The 17,373-nt window shown below is 43.4% G+C and overlaps 1 protein-coding gene and 1 non-coding gene across 2 annotated transcripts in view; both read left to right on the top strand.

The window, feature by feature from the left end:
- PLA1A (phospholipase A1 member A) overlaps positions 1-12,895 on the top strand; it is a 33,782-nt gene extending 20,887 nt beyond the window's left edge. Inside the window, exons 7-12 of the mRNA XM_054572310.1 lie at positions 1,438-1,527; positions 3,286-3,453; positions 4,856-4,945; positions 8,338-8,446; positions 11,981-12,145; positions 12,769-12,895. Coding sequence (XP_054428285.1) covers positions 1,438-1,527; positions 3,286-3,453; positions 4,856-4,945; positions 8,338-8,446; positions 11,981-12,145; positions 12,769-12,853 — 707 coding nt within the window. The 3' untranslated portion in view covers positions 12,854-12,895. The remainder of the gene's footprint in view (positions 1-1,437; positions 1,528-3,285; positions 3,454-4,855; positions 4,946-8,337; positions 8,447-11,980; positions 12,146-12,768) is intronic.
- Positions 11,428-11,567, top strand: LOC129069657 (small nucleolar RNA SNORA21). The gene has a single exon (XR_008529050.1). It is a non-coding gene; the product is annotated as a small nucleolar RNA SNORA21 (small nucleolar RNA).
- Positions 12,896-17,373: the final 4,478 nt, after the last annotated feature.

Genomic DNA, 17,373 nt, shown 5'->3' with positions numbered 1-17,373 from the left:
TCATCTCAGTCTTTATTGAGCTATGCAGCAGGTGCTGAGAGCACTGCTGGGAACAGACATCTGATAAAGTCCCTGCCCACGTGGAACTCACAGGCTAATTGAGCAAGCATCCATTCATTTCTTCCTTCAATAATTATTATTTATTCAGCTTTCACATGTGCCAGGTACTGTGCTGGAATTGGGAATATAGCAAAAAATAGAAGACCCCGCTATTATGGGGTTTACAAAGAAGTAAACAGACATGATAATTACACATTGTGATCATGATAAGGAAGGATATGAGGTAGAGGATGACTTAGGTAGGGGGTCTACTTTAAGTAGAATTATTGAGGACAGCCTGTCCAAAGACATGATATTTGAGGTGAGACTTTGCAGTCGTGAATGAGTCAACCCTGAGAAGAGCTGGGAGAGGAACATCCTACAGCCAAAATGAAAGCCTGGACATGGATGGGGACAGGGCAGAGTGCATCGTGGGAGGGAGGTGCTGAGTGATGTTGGGGAAGAGGAGCAGGACTAGACTGGCCGTGGCAAGGAGTTTAAATTTTATTATATGATCAGTGAGAATAGGGAGGTGATCAAGATTTTCTTAAAAGGTTACTGTGGCTGCTGTGCAGAGAATGGACTGAAGGAAAGCACTAAGAGAAGCCGAGAGGCACATTAGAAGAACGAGAGGGGATGGTGAGAGATGACGGTGGCTTAGTCAAAGAGAGACAGAAAGAAGTAGAAAGATTCAAAATATATTTTGGAGGTAGAGCTGACCAGACATGTGATATAGGGAGTGAGGAAAAGGGAGGAATCGAGGAAAACTTCTAGGTCATCGTTTAATCCCTGGATAGATGGCATTAAACAAATAATATACAATCAGTTGCTTACAATAATGATAGATGATATGAAGGAGAAAATCAGTGTCTTTGGCAGCTAGATCTGACCCAGTCTGAGGGATCATATACGGTCATGATGATGAAAGGAAGTCTACAGTCTCTCAAACTCGTCTCTTTGTGGCCAGGTCATATTTTTGCTGTCAGGAGAGCACAAACATGTGGGAGAATGGGGAAATGTGGTCCCAAATATATATATCTGAATTATTGCTTGAAACAAAATAAAAACTTACACAAGGAAATTTACCAATCTTATAACATTTACGGATTTATTAAAACTTATGTTAAAGGACATCTTTCTTGATTTTTATTAGGCAACTATGAACATCTTCTTATGAATTTACTCTGTGCTTTCTTTCAGCAAACGCTCTTTAGAAAACTAAGGGCTAGTTCTGCTTTCTCAGAGTACGTAGGAGTGAGACAGGGACTCATTCAGCACAGGGAGTGGGTGGGCTAGGAAAGTCACACCTCAGGCTCTGCTGCCAGTGGACTCTGCTGTGGGACCTAGACAATATGCCCCTGTAGTAAGAAAAGATAACGGGGTTCTGTCTTTTTTCAGATTTGGGTATTCGGATTCCTGTCGGACATGTGGACTACTTCGTCAATGGAGGCCAAGACCAACCTGGGTGTCCCACCTTCATTCATGCAGGTCAGAAAGCCAGAGAGAGTTGGTGTTTGGTTTCCCCAGAGACCAGAATTCACCAACAGCCTTTGTGTTGAGTCAGCTAGTGTGTGCCACAGAAGGTCTTCCTCCAAGCGTCCTTTACTCTGTCCCATAATGCCTTACTTAGCATTTATTGAATGGATGTCTTTGGAGCCCAGGAGTTCTGGGGGAGAAGTGACTGAAATTAAAAGCCTGCTCTATACCTATGCTGTCCTCCACACTTCTTAGGCCCTACTATGATATAACATCACTCAAGGCAATAATCTCTATTCTTCTTGGGTCCCGCTTTGTGGTGTAGTCCGCACTAGCTAATCACTCTACACAGCCTAGTTGTGACAGAAGTAGACCAACCTGCCCAGAGCTAGGTAGCCAAAGGTTGAACTCACTGCGTGGCCATATCCCAAACTTACTAAATTTAACAACCCTCCAGACCTGTTTTCAAGATCATCTTCTGGAGTAAATTTAATAAGTGTACCTTTCTTTTTTCCTAAATATATGTTTCCAAATGTTCTTTATGAATATACACATATTCATTGAATATATTCTTGCATCACTTTAAAAACACCAAGTTTCTCAAATGTTAAGTACTAAGGATTGTTTAGTCTTCTTATATTCTTGTGAATATTGCCAAACTATCAGCATTTCATTTAGGAAGTTTATCCTGATTTCTGTTTACTGTCTTTTTAGTCCCTCCCTGTTTCACCAAATTTTTGACATTTTAAGGATTCTTTTGACAATCGTATTAAACCACTAATCAAATCCCCTAAATTTTCTGAGTTTACAAAAACATGTTCCTTTTAACAATTTATAGGTTTTTCCAGCAATTTTGATCAGACGAGATAGTGTGGTTTTAATGGCTTTTGAAAATTTCTGTGGCATTCAGTTGGCCACTTCTCTCTCTCTCTCTCTCTCTCTCTTTTTCATAACACAATTTGAGAAATGCTTAGCTTGTGTCTCCCAGCTCCCTGTTGCAGCTAGAATGAGAGTGGCTGGCCATAGAGTGTCCCAACCATGAGGGGTCAGGAACATCAACACACAACTCAGACGTGGTTGCTGATTTCAGAGTTGGAGGGCCGGGATTGTTCCAAGGTGAAGGGAGCATCTGAAGAGGCCAGAATACTGGAGTTGTGGCTCACTGCAGACTTCTTATCTCTAGCCAATTTATCCAGTATGAGTTATTGCAAAATTTTAAGTAGTAAACAAAATCAATTAGAAGAAAACCAATTTTTTTTTTACATTGGAACATTTGGGGCAAGGAGAGCATGTCAGTCATTTGACCAGGTGAGCCTCAGCACACTGGCTTTGAGAGACTGGCTATGAACTAACTGCTCGCTGCTGACACCTTCGATTGTCTCATTGCTGGACCGGGTATAATGAGATTGTAAAAAAAAAAATTTTTTTTTTTTTGCAAAAATATTGCCTGTGTGAGTGATGATGAAGAAAGTAAAGTGTGCAGACAGATATTCATGTTGATAACTGGGGTCAGAATCACCAAGTCAGTATTCTCCCATTTTCTGAAAACGAGTTGGCACAACCGTGGAAAAATGGGTCTCAAATTCAGCATTTTCTTCATAAATTAAGCATAGGTATCTGTGGAAAATGAAAATGAAAAAAATGCAATAACCATATCTATTTATATTCTTCAGGGGACATCACATGTATGGAGAGCTGTCTGAAAAGTAAAACTTGGAATTTCACTTTGCCTTGAACTGAAACCTTGGTTGTGTTTCCCACCCTGTTCAGGCTACAGTTACTTAATCTGTGATCACATGAGGGCTGTATACCTCTACATCAGCGCCCTGGAAAATTCCTGTCCTTTGGTGGCCTTTCCCTGTGCCAGCTACAAGGCCTTCCTGGCTGGACACTGTTTGGATTGTTTTAACCCTTTTCTGCTTTCCTGCCCAAGGATTGGTAAATGCTACCTCTTTGCTTCCTTTGACAATTTTGGGGAACTTCAAGTCTTGCTAGTTGTCACCTCTTTAAGTCCTGATCTCCGATGGTCAAGAAATCTACCCAAATGGGATTAAAAACGTTTAACTGATGGGGTGTTTAGCCTGTTCTAACCTGGATGATGGCATTTGGCCCTCTGTGTCCCATCCCTCACTCTGTGTACTGCTGCCTGATGCCATACTCACCCTGTACATATCCTTCACGTACATAGCCCACCCCCTGCAAGCCCAGCCTCAAGACATTCTCTGGAAATATTGGTATAGTCCAGAGTCCTTGACCCCACTTGCAAACTGGAGGCATGACATAGACCTTTTTAGCTAGGCCAGCCATTCCTGAACTCCTGATAGTCCCTAAATCAAGGTGTTATGGAGAAGTCCCCAAGAGTGGCACATATGGCTCCCTTTAAAGGTGTGAGGCTGTGGTGGCCACAAGCCAGCTGGAGGGATGCCTAATTGCTGGTCAGCTCAGGCACAGTCCTGGATCCTCCAGGACTCTCTGAGGAGAACAGCACGGGGAAGGCTGAGGGATCTGGTGACGACTCACCAGTCAGATCACTGCTGGGAACACCCTGAGGTTATACAGAATGAAGGGCTCCAGGAAACACTCTGGAAAGTGTAAATGTTCCTTGCCCTCCTTCTTTCTCTCACTTCTCATCACTGGCTGCCACTCAACTATAGTAGCCTGCCATTGCTTACATGAATGAAATGGATTTCAGCGTGACAAGATGGTAAAGTAGGGCTAGCTGCCCACAATAAAGCAAGCCAATGTGCTTCCTACTCATTGGGCATATGTCATGATTTCCCCCAGGTGTGACAGACTGGCTGGTGTAACAACCACTTCACACAGTACCCAGCCTCATCTCTCACTACACTTTCACTGACACTGAACACCCTGGGGATGCTAACTACTTGTACTCCCAAGAGTATTCCATGTTTGTTTGCTTACTCTTTGTGCATTTACTCAAACTGTACTCTTTGCCCAGAATGCCCTTCCCCACTTGCCAACCAGTATTCAGGTCAAACACTTCCTGTGCATCTACTACACAGGAGATAAATGCCATTAAACAACTGTTATGCAGATTGTTTTGCAAGTTGGAGACATAATTTCAAATTTCTTAGAAATACCTCCTGAGAATGGGCCAGGTGATCTAAAGAATGTATTTCCTGTTTACTTGTGTGTTTATCCCCAACTGGACTGAGTTGCATGCATCCTGGGTCTCACCATAGGGCATGGCATATAATAATCATGCAGGGTAGCTGTTTGCAGATGAATGGGTGCATGAATTAATTACTGTGTGGCTGGGTGCCATGGACCCTGAAATGGTTGCCTCAGGGCTCTGCTGTCTTTGCTTCTTGACTTCCAGGGCTGGTGGAACAAGGTGGTGTCAAGATAGAGCCACTTCCCAAGGAAGTGAGAGTCTACCTCTTAACTACTTCCAGGGCTCCATACTGTGGTGAGTTGGGGCAAAAATGTGTGGCTTAGTTCTGCTAGTGTGCTGCCCAGCAGAGTTCATGGCTCCCCAGCTTGGGTTTTGTCCAGTCCAGCATGGTATCCAAGGTAGAAGGTGAAGGACTGGGGCAAAGATGTAATAGGGGCTGGGGCACAGCCACCAGTGATCTGAGAAGGAACAAGAACTTTCAGAGCTGATTCAACCCATTATTCTACCAAGGACGAGGACTTGGTAGCATCTTACTGTCTATATACTGATCCTAGTTCTTCCCCATGCCCCACAGAAATCTGCCCTCCAATGTGGGCTTTCTCAGAATGGTGTTTGGGTGTACCTCTGGCTTCCTTCTTCCTGCATACATTTTTACCCCTTCCTTGGTGCCCACCCTGTGTGTCTCCCACCGTGGCTGTCCTCCTAGGTCAGGGTCCCTGAGGAATACAGAACCTCATCCTCTGCCTTCCTTCCTCTTCATATATTCCAGCTGTTCACCATTGGTTCTAACTACTACATTTCGTTAAAGCGAAGGTGCCAGTGATTATAAAGATGCTAACTGTCAGAGAAAAGTGCGTCTTAGAATCTATGAACTACATTACAGGCTGAAACATCATCTTTCCCTATGCTATGTGTGCCTAAACTGGGGTAACTCTTCTTCCTGGTTTTTGCTTGTCCTGTGATCCCATCTGGTTTATTGTGTGTACAGAACAGAAGTATGCTGGTTAGGAAGATACATTTTATGGTCATGCTAATTCTAACTGATTTTCTGATCAACCTGTGTCTGTTGCTGGAGGGGTCTTTGTGGCCCTAACTTCCTGGTACTAGGAGACCTAGTGCAGTGTGATAGGGAGCCCGAAGCTCGTACTCTGTGACCACGCAGACCAGGACCTGAATCTCAGCTTCTCCACTTACTGGCTCCTGTGTGATCAGGAGCGAGTTTCTTAACCTTTCTGGATGTCTATATCCTTATGTCGAAAATGTAAAAATAATAGTACCTAGTTCAAAGAACCAGTTGTGCAGATAAAATAGTATACAGGAAATCACTAGCACAGTGCATGGAATGGAATAATTAATAATTCCTTTCCCTTTATCAATCAGAGAATTTGGGAAACTAGATGCACGTGTTTCCAACTTCATGCCAGAGAGAATCCATGGCTACCTCTTAGGAACAAAGTGGGCTTTACACATATATCAGCTTCCTGGATAACCCAGCTCTGAGAGGTAGGCATGAGGAAAGGGAGGCTCTGAGAGACTGAGTAATGTGCCCCTGGCCACACAGCCGCTGGGTGAAAAAAATCAGGATTCAACCCCAGAACTTCTTACTCCAAAATCTGTAGTCTTCCCATGCCACCACCTGCCTCCACCCTCGCTTCTTTGCTTCTCCTCTGAGAACCTGCTCTTTGCAGCCATATTTCTGGTTATTCCTCCGTCCTCGCTGCCCCTTGGAGGTCAGCCTGAGGGAGGATGCTGTGTCCAGAGGTGGAGGCAGTGCTGTGTGGAGCAGACTTCAGATTCTATTCCCAGCTCCTGGACAGCTTTGGGGCAACCTGACTAGCCCCTCCCCATCTGCACAGCTGGGTATATGCTCTATAGGGAGCCTGGGGAGCACTTGGAGATTACAAGTATTTTAGGGTAGATTCATATAGCCATCATTTTCCTGTGTTATATTTGTTGTGAGGCCCCCTCCCTGTGCCCCCAGAAGCATGGTCCTTTCTGTTCAAAAGAAATCAGCCAGCATGAGCACATGTTTTCCCATGTGCTTTGAGCCTTCTGTTCTGAGCACCCAAGCTGGGACCCTCTGTGTCCCAAGGGTACGGCTTTCGACCTGGTAGTTCAGGGAGTGTAGGTGGCTGGCAGCTCCCCATTCTTATCCACTCCCAGGCCACCATGGCACTGGGCTGGGCCTCATCAGTGCTGACCAGGACAGGCGTCACCCTGTGCCCCTGCCAGGCATGCACCAGCAGGGCAGAGAATCTTCTCCAATATTTCACACGAAGTGCCTTTCTCTATCACCTCATTTAATTCTCACCATGTTCTAGGAGGAGATTACAGGGTTATTGTTTATGGATGAAGGAACTGAGGCACAGAGGTTCAGTGACTTAGACAAGGCAACACAGCAGGCAAGCGGCGGGGCTGGACCAACAGTCCAGGGCTCTGTGTGCTGCTTCCCATGTCATATTCCTGGGCAAATTGGATTCTACTACCAGTTCCCACTGACCCAACGTCGTTAGCAGACCTGGTCCTCTTGGGGCTCCCAGATAATGTAGAGGAGGAGGGAGAAGCAGAGTCTTAGGAAACTTTCTTCTTCAATGATACCTTCTGACAAAGAAGAAGTGATATGATATATCAAACTCAGCCCAGGGAATTAAATTCCTAAAGCTTGTGTAAGTCAGCTTTTTTTCCACGTTGCAATTACCCACTTCAGTTCAACCTTGCCCCTCACCGTAACAACCTACATCCATTAGTATACAAATGAGAAAAAGAGGTGGAAAGGATGTGACACTTTCTGGCTGTGTGTATGTGTGTGTGCGTGTGGGGGGCATATAGTGTTCTTTTTTTCTTCTGGTGAGTTCTTGGCATCTGCCCTGCGTCCTGTTACTAACTCCATAAGCCTGGAAAAGGTGAAGGATTGCTTCTCCAGCTATGCCCCAATCACCAAAGGAGTCTGAGAGATGCTCCAGGGCCAAAGTTACTGCGAAAATGCCACCAAGAGGGGCCTATCTCTTAATAAGGAAAGGATGAGGGTGTTAGGGAGGCTGTGCTCCTTAACACTTCTCGCCAGAGGGACAGCAGGTTCCACTGGTCCAGCAGGGGCTCACCCAGTCCATGTCGATGACACCAGCTTTGAGATCCCCAGTGTCCATGCTGCCTGGGAGTGTGGAGATGCTCACAGGCACCTGTTTGCCACAGAGAGGGAAATAGTCATCTCCTGCAGACAAGTGTGTTTCCTGACACTCTGTGTATGATGGGATGGGGGAGGGGCATTACTATATTTTGTGATTTAATTATTTAGTATAAGAGACCCTTTGGTTTGGTGTGGGTTCTTTCAAAGTCACACCAAACAATGTCGCCAAATAGGGAGGTGTGGGGCATTCTAGCATTACAAGTAATAATAAAAACTAACATGTATTGAATGCTTCTTAGGCACAGGTACTATCTAAGGACTTCATGTATAGTAACTCATTTCATTCTCATTCAGATCTGTGGTATCTATTTTTATTTTCCCTAATTTATACTTGAAGAAGCTGAGGATCTGCAATGACAGGTAATCTGCTCCAGGTCCTACAACTACTGAGAAGTAGAGCTGAGCTTCCTAATCACACTGATGTTCTCCTTCTGGGGCTTTTTGGGCACTGCACCCACCAGCCTGTGACTCAGCTGTCTACTCTGCTTTGGTTTCCTAGTGCATCATAGCCTTGTGGAGTTTCACTTGCAGGAGGCAAGAAACAAGGACACCAACATCGTGGTCACTTTCTTTAGCAGCAACGTCACCTCCTCAGCTCAGATCACCATGTAAGTAAGTGTTCCTCACAGCTGGCCTCTCTCCTTGATGTTTTGTTTTTTAAAAAATATATGATTTATTTTTAGAGAGAGGGGAAGGGAAGGAGGAAGAGAGGGAGGGAAATATCGATGTGTGGTTGCCTCTTGTGCCATGTGCCCCCAACTGGGGACCAAACCGGCAACCCAGGCATGTGCCCTGATTGGGATTGAACCAGCGACCCTCTGGTTTTCAGGCCGGTGATTAGTCCACTGAGCCAAACAAGCCAGGGCATTAGGAGACCGTTTTATTTTACACACACATCCCAGGACAGACACTGGTGTGCCATCACTGATGAGTGAGCCAAGCCCACTGGGCTGGTGCTGAGGGTGAGGGCAGACTCTACCATAAACACACACTGGGCAACTGTCCTAGGTTCGGGGTCAGTACTGCGTCCAAGTTTAGTGTATTCAGACAAGAGCAGATGAGGCAGGCAGGCAGCAGTGCTGGGCTATCTCAACAGGTGGTAAAAACATAGAAATTGAGTCCCTGAGAGGAAACAGTGTTCAGAAATCCAGGACTGGGGCATCAGGGATGTCAGCACTTAGGAGAACTGTAGCGACAAGCCCAGGAAGGTCTGGCCAGAGCCTGGGAAGCACCCACTCCTGGGTAGGGGAGCAGTACTGGGTGACTTACCAGGACAGAATTGCAGGCTGAGTGTCAGCTAGCAAATGAGTGCAAGGCGAGGGCCGGCAGGCTTGATGCTGGATGGTGCCTGTTCCCAGACCTAGGGCTGAGTGTTCCCTTCCTTTGTTGCCACACTTGGACCTGGCAGCTGGTTGGAACCAAGCTCAAGATGGAAGAGCAGAGGACCTCAACCCCAGGACATCACACGCCAGGCAGAGAAAGGAACTCAGCAGTGTTATGTTTCTCCAAAAAGCAATTGATTAGTTACTCACAAACCAGCAGGACACAAACTAATCAGATACATCAGCATCTCAGTCAGGGCCCAGTCTGGAAACCAGAGCCCAAGCCACCTAGTTCAAAAGAGGGATTTTAACTCAAGAAACTAATTACAAATGTGCTGGGAGAGCTGAAAACCCAAAAGGATGGGAAGATGGAGAGGCAATGCAGAAATCAGCCACAAGAGGAGCTACTCCCACCCCAGGGCGACAGGGACAAAGCCAGGGGTAGTGTTGGCAGAGCACAGAACAGGGCACGATTCTCCCCAGAAATCTGCTGGCAGAGGAATCTGAGAAATAGGGCCTGCAGGAGTAGTGCACAATTGTCAACAGTGGCGGGTGCTATGAGAGTGTGTAAGACAGCACCTGACCAAGTGTGAGGAAGTGATATTTGAGTAGAGATTTAAGGATTCTCAGGAGTTGCCCAGGTCCAGGGTTAATGAGAATATGACACTGGGAGGGGACAGCAAGTGGGCGAGCCCCATGAGAGGAGGCTGGAGGGGCAGGTCAGGGCCATGCCAGGCAGGGCCTTGAAAGACAAATTAGGGATTTTGATTTTTATCCTGAGAGCAGTTTGAGGAGCCACTGGGAGTTTTAAACAGGAGTATGGCTGGATCAGATTTGGGCTTGGAAACATTTCTCAGGCTGAAGGGCTGCCCATGAGTTGTGCTATCAGGGAAGACAAGTTTCTGCCGGAAGAAGCATTACTTTTTGGCTCCCAAGCACCCCGCTGCCAGCTGGAGTTCCAGCTCACCAAGGCCGCACCTTGGTGAATATGGCAGGCAGGCAGGGCCCCGACAGGCATCTTCAGGTGCCTACGTGAGCCCAGCAGACCGTAGCTATACATAATTTTCTTCAGAAACCTTCGTGGGTGAGTCACTTCTAGAAGGGTATTTTCATCACCTCTCCAGCCCAATGGCAGATGAGCCCATGCTGGCCGGAGTCATGACCATGACACACCGCTCCGGCTGCACAGCAGAATCACCTGGAGAGCTTCGAAAACTACTGCCGCTAAGCCCCAGCCCAGACCGATCGCAGCAGAGCCTCTGGGCATCGCCTCGACAGCTACACTTTTTTAAAAAAACTTTATTGTCAATTACAGTTGTCATACAATATTATATGTGTCAAGTGTGCAACCCAGTGATTTGACATTTAGATAACTTTCTAAGCAATCACCTCAATAAGTCTAGCACCCACCTGATACTACACATAGGTGTCAATTACGATACTATCGACTGCACTCCAACAGCTCTCCTTTTAGAGACTCCCTGAGTGACCCCAGTGGACACCCACAGAGTCCTTCCCCCCTCTCCCGAGAGACTGCTATTACTCTTTTGAAGGCTCTCAGAACATCATTACCGTCAATTCCTTGTTTTTGTTTTTGTTTTTCTCTTGCAGTACAGAAATTAAAAAGTGGGGGGGAGAGGGAGGTTTGTGGGTGGTCTTTCCCCTACTTTCCATAACTCTGTGAAGCCCCCAAATTTCTTCTGAGAAAATTTACCCTACCCAGGCCAGGCCGCTCACGGCACCCTTCTGCTCCTGGCCTGCGAGCCTCTCCACCCAAGCAGCTTCTTACAGTGAGCCATTTTCTTATTTCTTTCTGAAATATCTCAAAAACATTTCCAGCATGTAAAATAAAAGGAATGGTTTAAGTAACAACTGTTACTTAAGTGATTATACTTATGCTCAAATTAAAACAGAATTATATTCTCAGGATGGTATTTTATAAATAAAGATGATTTCGATATGAATAAATTATTTCCATTTTATTTTGTTCTGCATAATAGAATTATTTTAATTTGATTAACAAGTCCACTATCACTAAACAATAATGAGAGTTTCCTATATATAATCTTGCAGTTGGGGATGTTTTAAACTCCAAAGACTATGTCTTTATGATAAGAACTGTATTCACTATGATTGAAGACAAATGTGAAAGTAACTTTATGCTTAATTCAATAAATTTTAATTGATTTAACAACTCATTTGGCATTGATAATAATTATAGAATCAGCTAGTTTTTTCCATTAAAAAAATAAAATAAGATAAAATACACCTTTTAAAAGCACTCATTGGGCCTTTCCCTAATGACCCACTGAGCTGTCAAGAAAAGGCAAAGTAAAAACACCGCTTTTGGGTGAAGTGGCAGCATGTTGTGCTGTGTTGTTTCGCTTCAACTGGTGGTGTGACAAGGTGTGAAAGAAAAAAATAGAAAAGATAAAATAGGGTAGAGTAGTCTTCACACAAAATCCTTTGACCCGAATGCCCTAAAGAGGGCTCTGCTTCAAGGTTGGTGGATCTGAAAGTGAGTATTTTTTCCAACTAGGCATCTAAGAATGAGGGACATTTTTCCAGATGTAAAAATCCAAGAGCTACTATTTTGCTGCAGTGTCTACTTGTTTACTTAAAAAAAAAATCAAATATTTTCCAAGTCATGTTCAAAGCTGTGGGTATGTGGGCAGAGGGGTTAGCTGGGGTCATAGTCACTTTCAAGGAGCTAACTTTTGTGTTTGACAGCTAACTAGTGCTACCAGCAGAGCCCCATAGGGACCGAGGGGAAGCAAAGGCCAGAAGCTCAACATAACTTACTCTCCCTTTCCCTTGCAGACCTAGACAGCAACTGCGGGGGAGAGGAGTCCTAGCGCATCCCAACCCTCAGTGCCAGATACACCAAGTGAATCTCAAGTTTCAAGCTTCTCACTGGGGTTGGAGAACTGATCGATCTCCCATTGTTGGGAAGTTCTGCACCGCTCCTTTGCCCGTCAATGACAAGTAAGCCCAGTATCCACCCCATCCCAGACACACTCATAAAGACCAATCCTAACCTTAGAGGTGATGCTTGTTGAGATTCAATCTCATCATGAGTGATTAGCTTCTTCAGTGCTGAGATGACAGCAACCCGGGCTTTTCCTGATACTCCTGCAAGGCCATCTTGGGTTGGGAATGTTAGGAATCCAAAGAGGGTGAACTCTTAAATCCTCATTTTTACTTTAGTATAAGAAACTCCATTTTATCTGTTCTTTCTAATCAATCTTTGTCTATCATCTATCATCATCTATCTATCTACTTATCATCTAGATAAGTGTTATTGGTTTCTATATAAGATTTTATTGGAATAAAGAGCTCTAATTACATTTTCCTCCTACTTAGCATCCACTAGTCACATTCATGGGTGTGAATCGAGACTCCCCATCCCCTTTACACCCTGCCTCTAGCAGGTCTTTATATTTTAAGTCTTACCACCCCAGACCCTTCGGGGACACCAGGCTCCTGTAGTATATGGCTATAGACTTCTTTTACCTGACATCATGAAAATACAAGAGCTCCTAGCCCTCTCTCCTGACCAAAATGAACCTTCCCTGAGCACATACCCTCTTGTCGCTCTTCTCTTGCAGTAAAAGGACAGTCTGCTTACCTGAGCCAGTGAACATACAACCAGGTGTGACTGTTTGTCGTGACCTGAAAACTACATGTGTATAGTACAAGCCTGGGCAGGACACAGAGGCCCTGGATTTTGGAGGAGAGAGGTTCAACTTATTCTAGGCCATTACTACTAAAAAGGAAGGCAAAACTCTTCGTTATTTTCCCCATAATTCACCAGCTTAGAAGGGAAACTCATTTTACAGAGCTTTGTCTCTATTGCCAATTTGAAGAGTCTTGCGTAGATATCATTTCAGCTTTCTTACTCATACTTAAAAGCAAGTGCACCACATCCTCGGGCATCTGTACCTAGGATTCAATAGAAACATATACAAGAAAAATGCTTTTTATCAAAAATAAATCTCCAAAAAATATCTGAATCATTTATTGTTTTATTGGAATGGAATTCTGTTACATACAAAAAAATGTGATACACAGTCGGTGGGATTGGAAAAAAACAGTAGATGCTGAAGTCTCTGTATTAAAAGAGCAATTGGAAAGAAGTGCTTGGAAGCAGAGAGGGGATGAAGGGTGGGGCAGAAGCAGGTGTCATTCACCTCCCTGACGATTGCCCTCTCTGGATATCTGGAAGGTTTGGGGGATCAGACGGCTCTTCGCGGAATATAGGTAGATTTTCTTTGTGTCAGTATTTCCCAGATTTTGGTCTTTGTAAATATCCTTGTATCAGCCACAGTCCAGCAAGAAGCAGATGCTATACTCAACTTAGGTAATTTGAGGGGAATTTAATAAAAGGACTATTTACAAAGGTTTTAGTAAGGAGTGGGAAAATCACACGAGATAGTGCAGTTTTTGTGCTAGTGGCAGTGGGAGCTGCTACTACCCTACATCTGAAGGGGTAAATGGAAGGACCCCCAGAATCTGGGGCCAGTGTGGGCTGGGGGACCTTCAGTCAAAGGATACAGTTGCCAGGCAGCAATAATGCAGGGAGGGAAGCAGGGAAACAGAGCCTCCAACCTCCTTACTAATTCTCCTACTAATGCCTCCCCACTAAGTGACTGCAGCTAGAAGCTGGAAGGCAAGAGGCACAGTGATGGGGCTCAGGAGGGAAAGCAGAGCAGAGAAGGGTGGAGAATGGATGGCTGCAGGGGAAGGGGAGCAAAGAGAGAGATGTGGCCCACTTTCCTTTACCACCTTTACCACTTTCTACACAGCCAGGTACCCCCTGGATCCTTCTAAGCTTGATGGTTTCCTTTAAATTCTTTTAAAAATAATTTTAATTACATCTAAGTGAACAATTCAATGGTTTTTAACTATATTCACATTGTTGTGAAATCATCACCAAGATCCACCTCCAGAACTTTTCATCAGCATAGACTGAAGCTCTGGACCCATTAAATAATAACTCCGCACTCACCCTCCACCCAGGCCCTGTTAACCACCATTCTACTTTCTGTCTCTGTGCATTCTACCACTCTAGGTACCTTATACAATCACACAATGTTTGTTCCTTTGTGACTGATGTATATCACTGAGCATAATGTTTTCAATGTTTATCCATGTTGTAGCATGTGTCAGAATTTACATCCTTTTTAAGGGTGACTAATATTCTACTGTTCACATATGACGGGGCACCCCCCAAAAATGAAATTTATTTGTAAAAAATTGTGTATATTTTTTTACATGTTTGAACTTCAGCCACCTTCAAAGTACTCTCCATTTGATACACTATATCTATCCAGACATTTTTTTCCAATGCTCAAAACAGTTTTTGAACTTGTTGATTTTGATGCCTTTTAATGCTTCTGCCATTTTTTTGTTTCACTTCTTCCACATCAGCAAAACATTTCCCTTTGATGCCTTTTTTCATCTGGGGAAACAAACAATGAAACAGTCTCCTGGGGCTAGATCAGGTGACTACAAAGGGTGGAGCATGGGGATCGTGCTGTTTTTGATCAAAAACTGGTGAACACTCAGTGAGGTGCGGGCAGGTGCGCTTGTAAATCCCCCATCATGAAAGGGAGAAAGGTGTTGAAAGAGTCTTTAGAAAAAATTCAATGAAGCCAACACAGTCTCTCACAGCACCAGCTGGTACATGATACAGATGTGTTCCTAGGACACCTACCTAGCGAGGGAAACCTGTACAACAAGGAGCTCGCCCTCCAGAAGATAACTCCAGTTTTTTTTTAGGTCCCCCTTGATACCACATTTAGTTTTTCTTTTTCTAATTTAATCTTTATTGTATTTTTCCATTATCATTTAGTCCCCTTATACCCCTGACCCCAGCAATCACCACCCTGTCATCCATGACCATGAGTCCTTTTCCTTTTTCACTAAATTCCTCCACCCTCTAACCTCTGTGCCCCAGCTGTCAGCCTGCTCTCCATCTAGGAGTCTGGCCCCCTCTTTTCCTTGTTGGTTCAGTTCATTAGATGCCACATATGAGTGAAATCATGTTATTTGTCTTTCTCTGCTGGGTATTTCAATTAGCATAATGTTTTCCAGGTCCATCTGTACTGTTGCAAAGGGTAAACTTTTCTTCTTTTTTACAGCTGAGTAGAATTCCACTGTGTAAATGTCCCATGGTTGGCTATCCACTCATCTTTTGTTGGACGCTTGGGCTGCTTCCATATCTTGGTGATTGTAAATAATGCTGCAATGAACACAGAGGTGCTTATGTTCTTCCAAATTAGTGTTTTAGGTTCCTTTAGATATATTTCCAGATGTGGGATCGCTGGGTAAAAAGACAGATTTATTTTTAATTTTCTGCTTTCTATAGCAGCTGCACCAATATGCATTACCACCAACAGTGCAAAAGGGTTCCCTTTCATCACTTCTTCACCAGCACTTGTTTGTTGATTTATTGATGATGACCATTCTGACAAGTATGGAATGATATATCATTGTGGTTTTACTTTGCCTTTCTCTGATGATTAATGACATTAAGCATCTTTTCATATGTCTATTGGCCATCTGTATGTCCTCTTTGGAGAAGTGTCTATTCATGTCCTTTGCCCATTTTTTAATTGGGTTGTTTGTACATTAACCCCATATCAGATGTATCGGTGAATATGTTCTCCATTTCTGTGGGTTCTTCTTTTTATTTTGTTGATATTTCCCTTGGCTGTGCAAAACTTTTTAGTTTGAGGTAGTCTCATTTATTTATTTTTTTCTTTTGCTTCCCTTGCCAGGGAGATATATCTGATAAAATATTGCTACAAGCAATGTCTGAGATTTGCTGCCTCTGTTTTCGTCTATGATTTTTATGGTTTCAGGTCTAACATTTAAGTCTTTGATCCATTTTGAATTTATTCTTGTATGTGGTGTAAGAAGGTGGTCTAGTTTCATTAGCACATATTGGTCTAATTTTCCCAATGCCATTTATTGGATAAACTATCTTTAGCCCATTGTATGTGCTTGCTGCCTCTGTCAAACATTAATTGACTATAAAAGTATGGATCTATTCCTGGGCTCTCTAGCCTGTTCCATTGATCTATGTGTCTGTTTTTATGCCAGTACCATGCTGTTTTGATTACTATAGACTTACAGTAATATATAGTTTGATATTAGGTGGTATGATTCTTCCAACTTTGTTCTTCTTTCTCAGAATAGCTCTTGCTATGCAGGGCCTTTTGTGGTTCCATATAAATTTCTGAAATATTTGTTCTAGTTCTGTGAAATATGTCATTGTAACCTTGATTGGAATTGCATTGAACCTATAGATTGCTTTGGGGAGTATGGACATTTTGATGATATTAATTTGTTCTATCCATGAACACTGTATGCACTTCCACTTACTTGTATCTCCTTCAGTTTCTTTCTTCAGTACCTTATAATTTTCTGAGTACAGGTCTTTTATATCTTTGGTTAGGTTTATTCCTAGGTATTGTATTCTTTTTGAAACAACTATGAATGGGATTGTTTTCTTAATTTCCATTTTTGTTAGTTTGTTATTGGTCTATAAAAATGCAACTGATTTCTGGATATTAATATTGTATCCAGATGGATACAAAATTTTGTATCCAATAGAAGATCTATCCATTCAAGTCAATGGGGTGTTCAAATCCCTACTATGACTATATTATTATCACTCTCTCCCTTTATGTCCATCAAGATTTGCTTTACATATTTAGGTGCTCCTATGTTGGGTGCGTAAATGTTTGCTAGGGTTATATCGTCTTGCTGGATTGTTCCCTTTATCATCGTGTAGTGTGTTCTTTGTCTCTCACTATAGCCTTTGTTTTAAAGTCCATTTTGTCAGATACAGTACTACTACCCCAGCTTTTTTTTCTTTTCCATTTACATGAAATATCTTTTTCCACCCCTTCACTTTCAGTCTGTGTGTATCTTTTGATCTGAGATGGGTCTCTTGGTGGCAGCATATATATGGGTCTTGTTTTCTTATCCATTCAGCTACCCTATGTTATGTTTTGTTGGAGCATTTAAGCCATTTACATTTAATGTGATTATTGATAGATATGTATATAGTACCATTTTATTGTTAGACTGTTTTCCTCTGTTATTTTTTCTTTCTCTTTTTCTTCTTCTTAAAGCAAGCCCTTTAACATTTGTTGCAGTACTTGTTTGTTGTTAACAAATTCCCTTAACTTTTTCTTGTCTGG

The sequence above is a fragment of the Pteronotus mesoamericanus genome, unplaced genomic scaffold (assembly GCF_021234165.1).
Source record: "Pteronotus mesoamericanus isolate MK-2021 breed Mesoamerican mustached bat unplaced genomic scaffold, CSHL_Meso_final contig_228, whole genome shotgun sequence".
Classification (NCBI taxonomy): Eukaryota; Metazoa; Chordata; class Mammalia; order Chiroptera; family Mormoopidae; genus Pteronotus; species Pteronotus mesoamericanus.
Note: the sequence above shows the minus strand (reverse complement) of the source record. Positions and strands in the feature narration are given on the sequence as shown.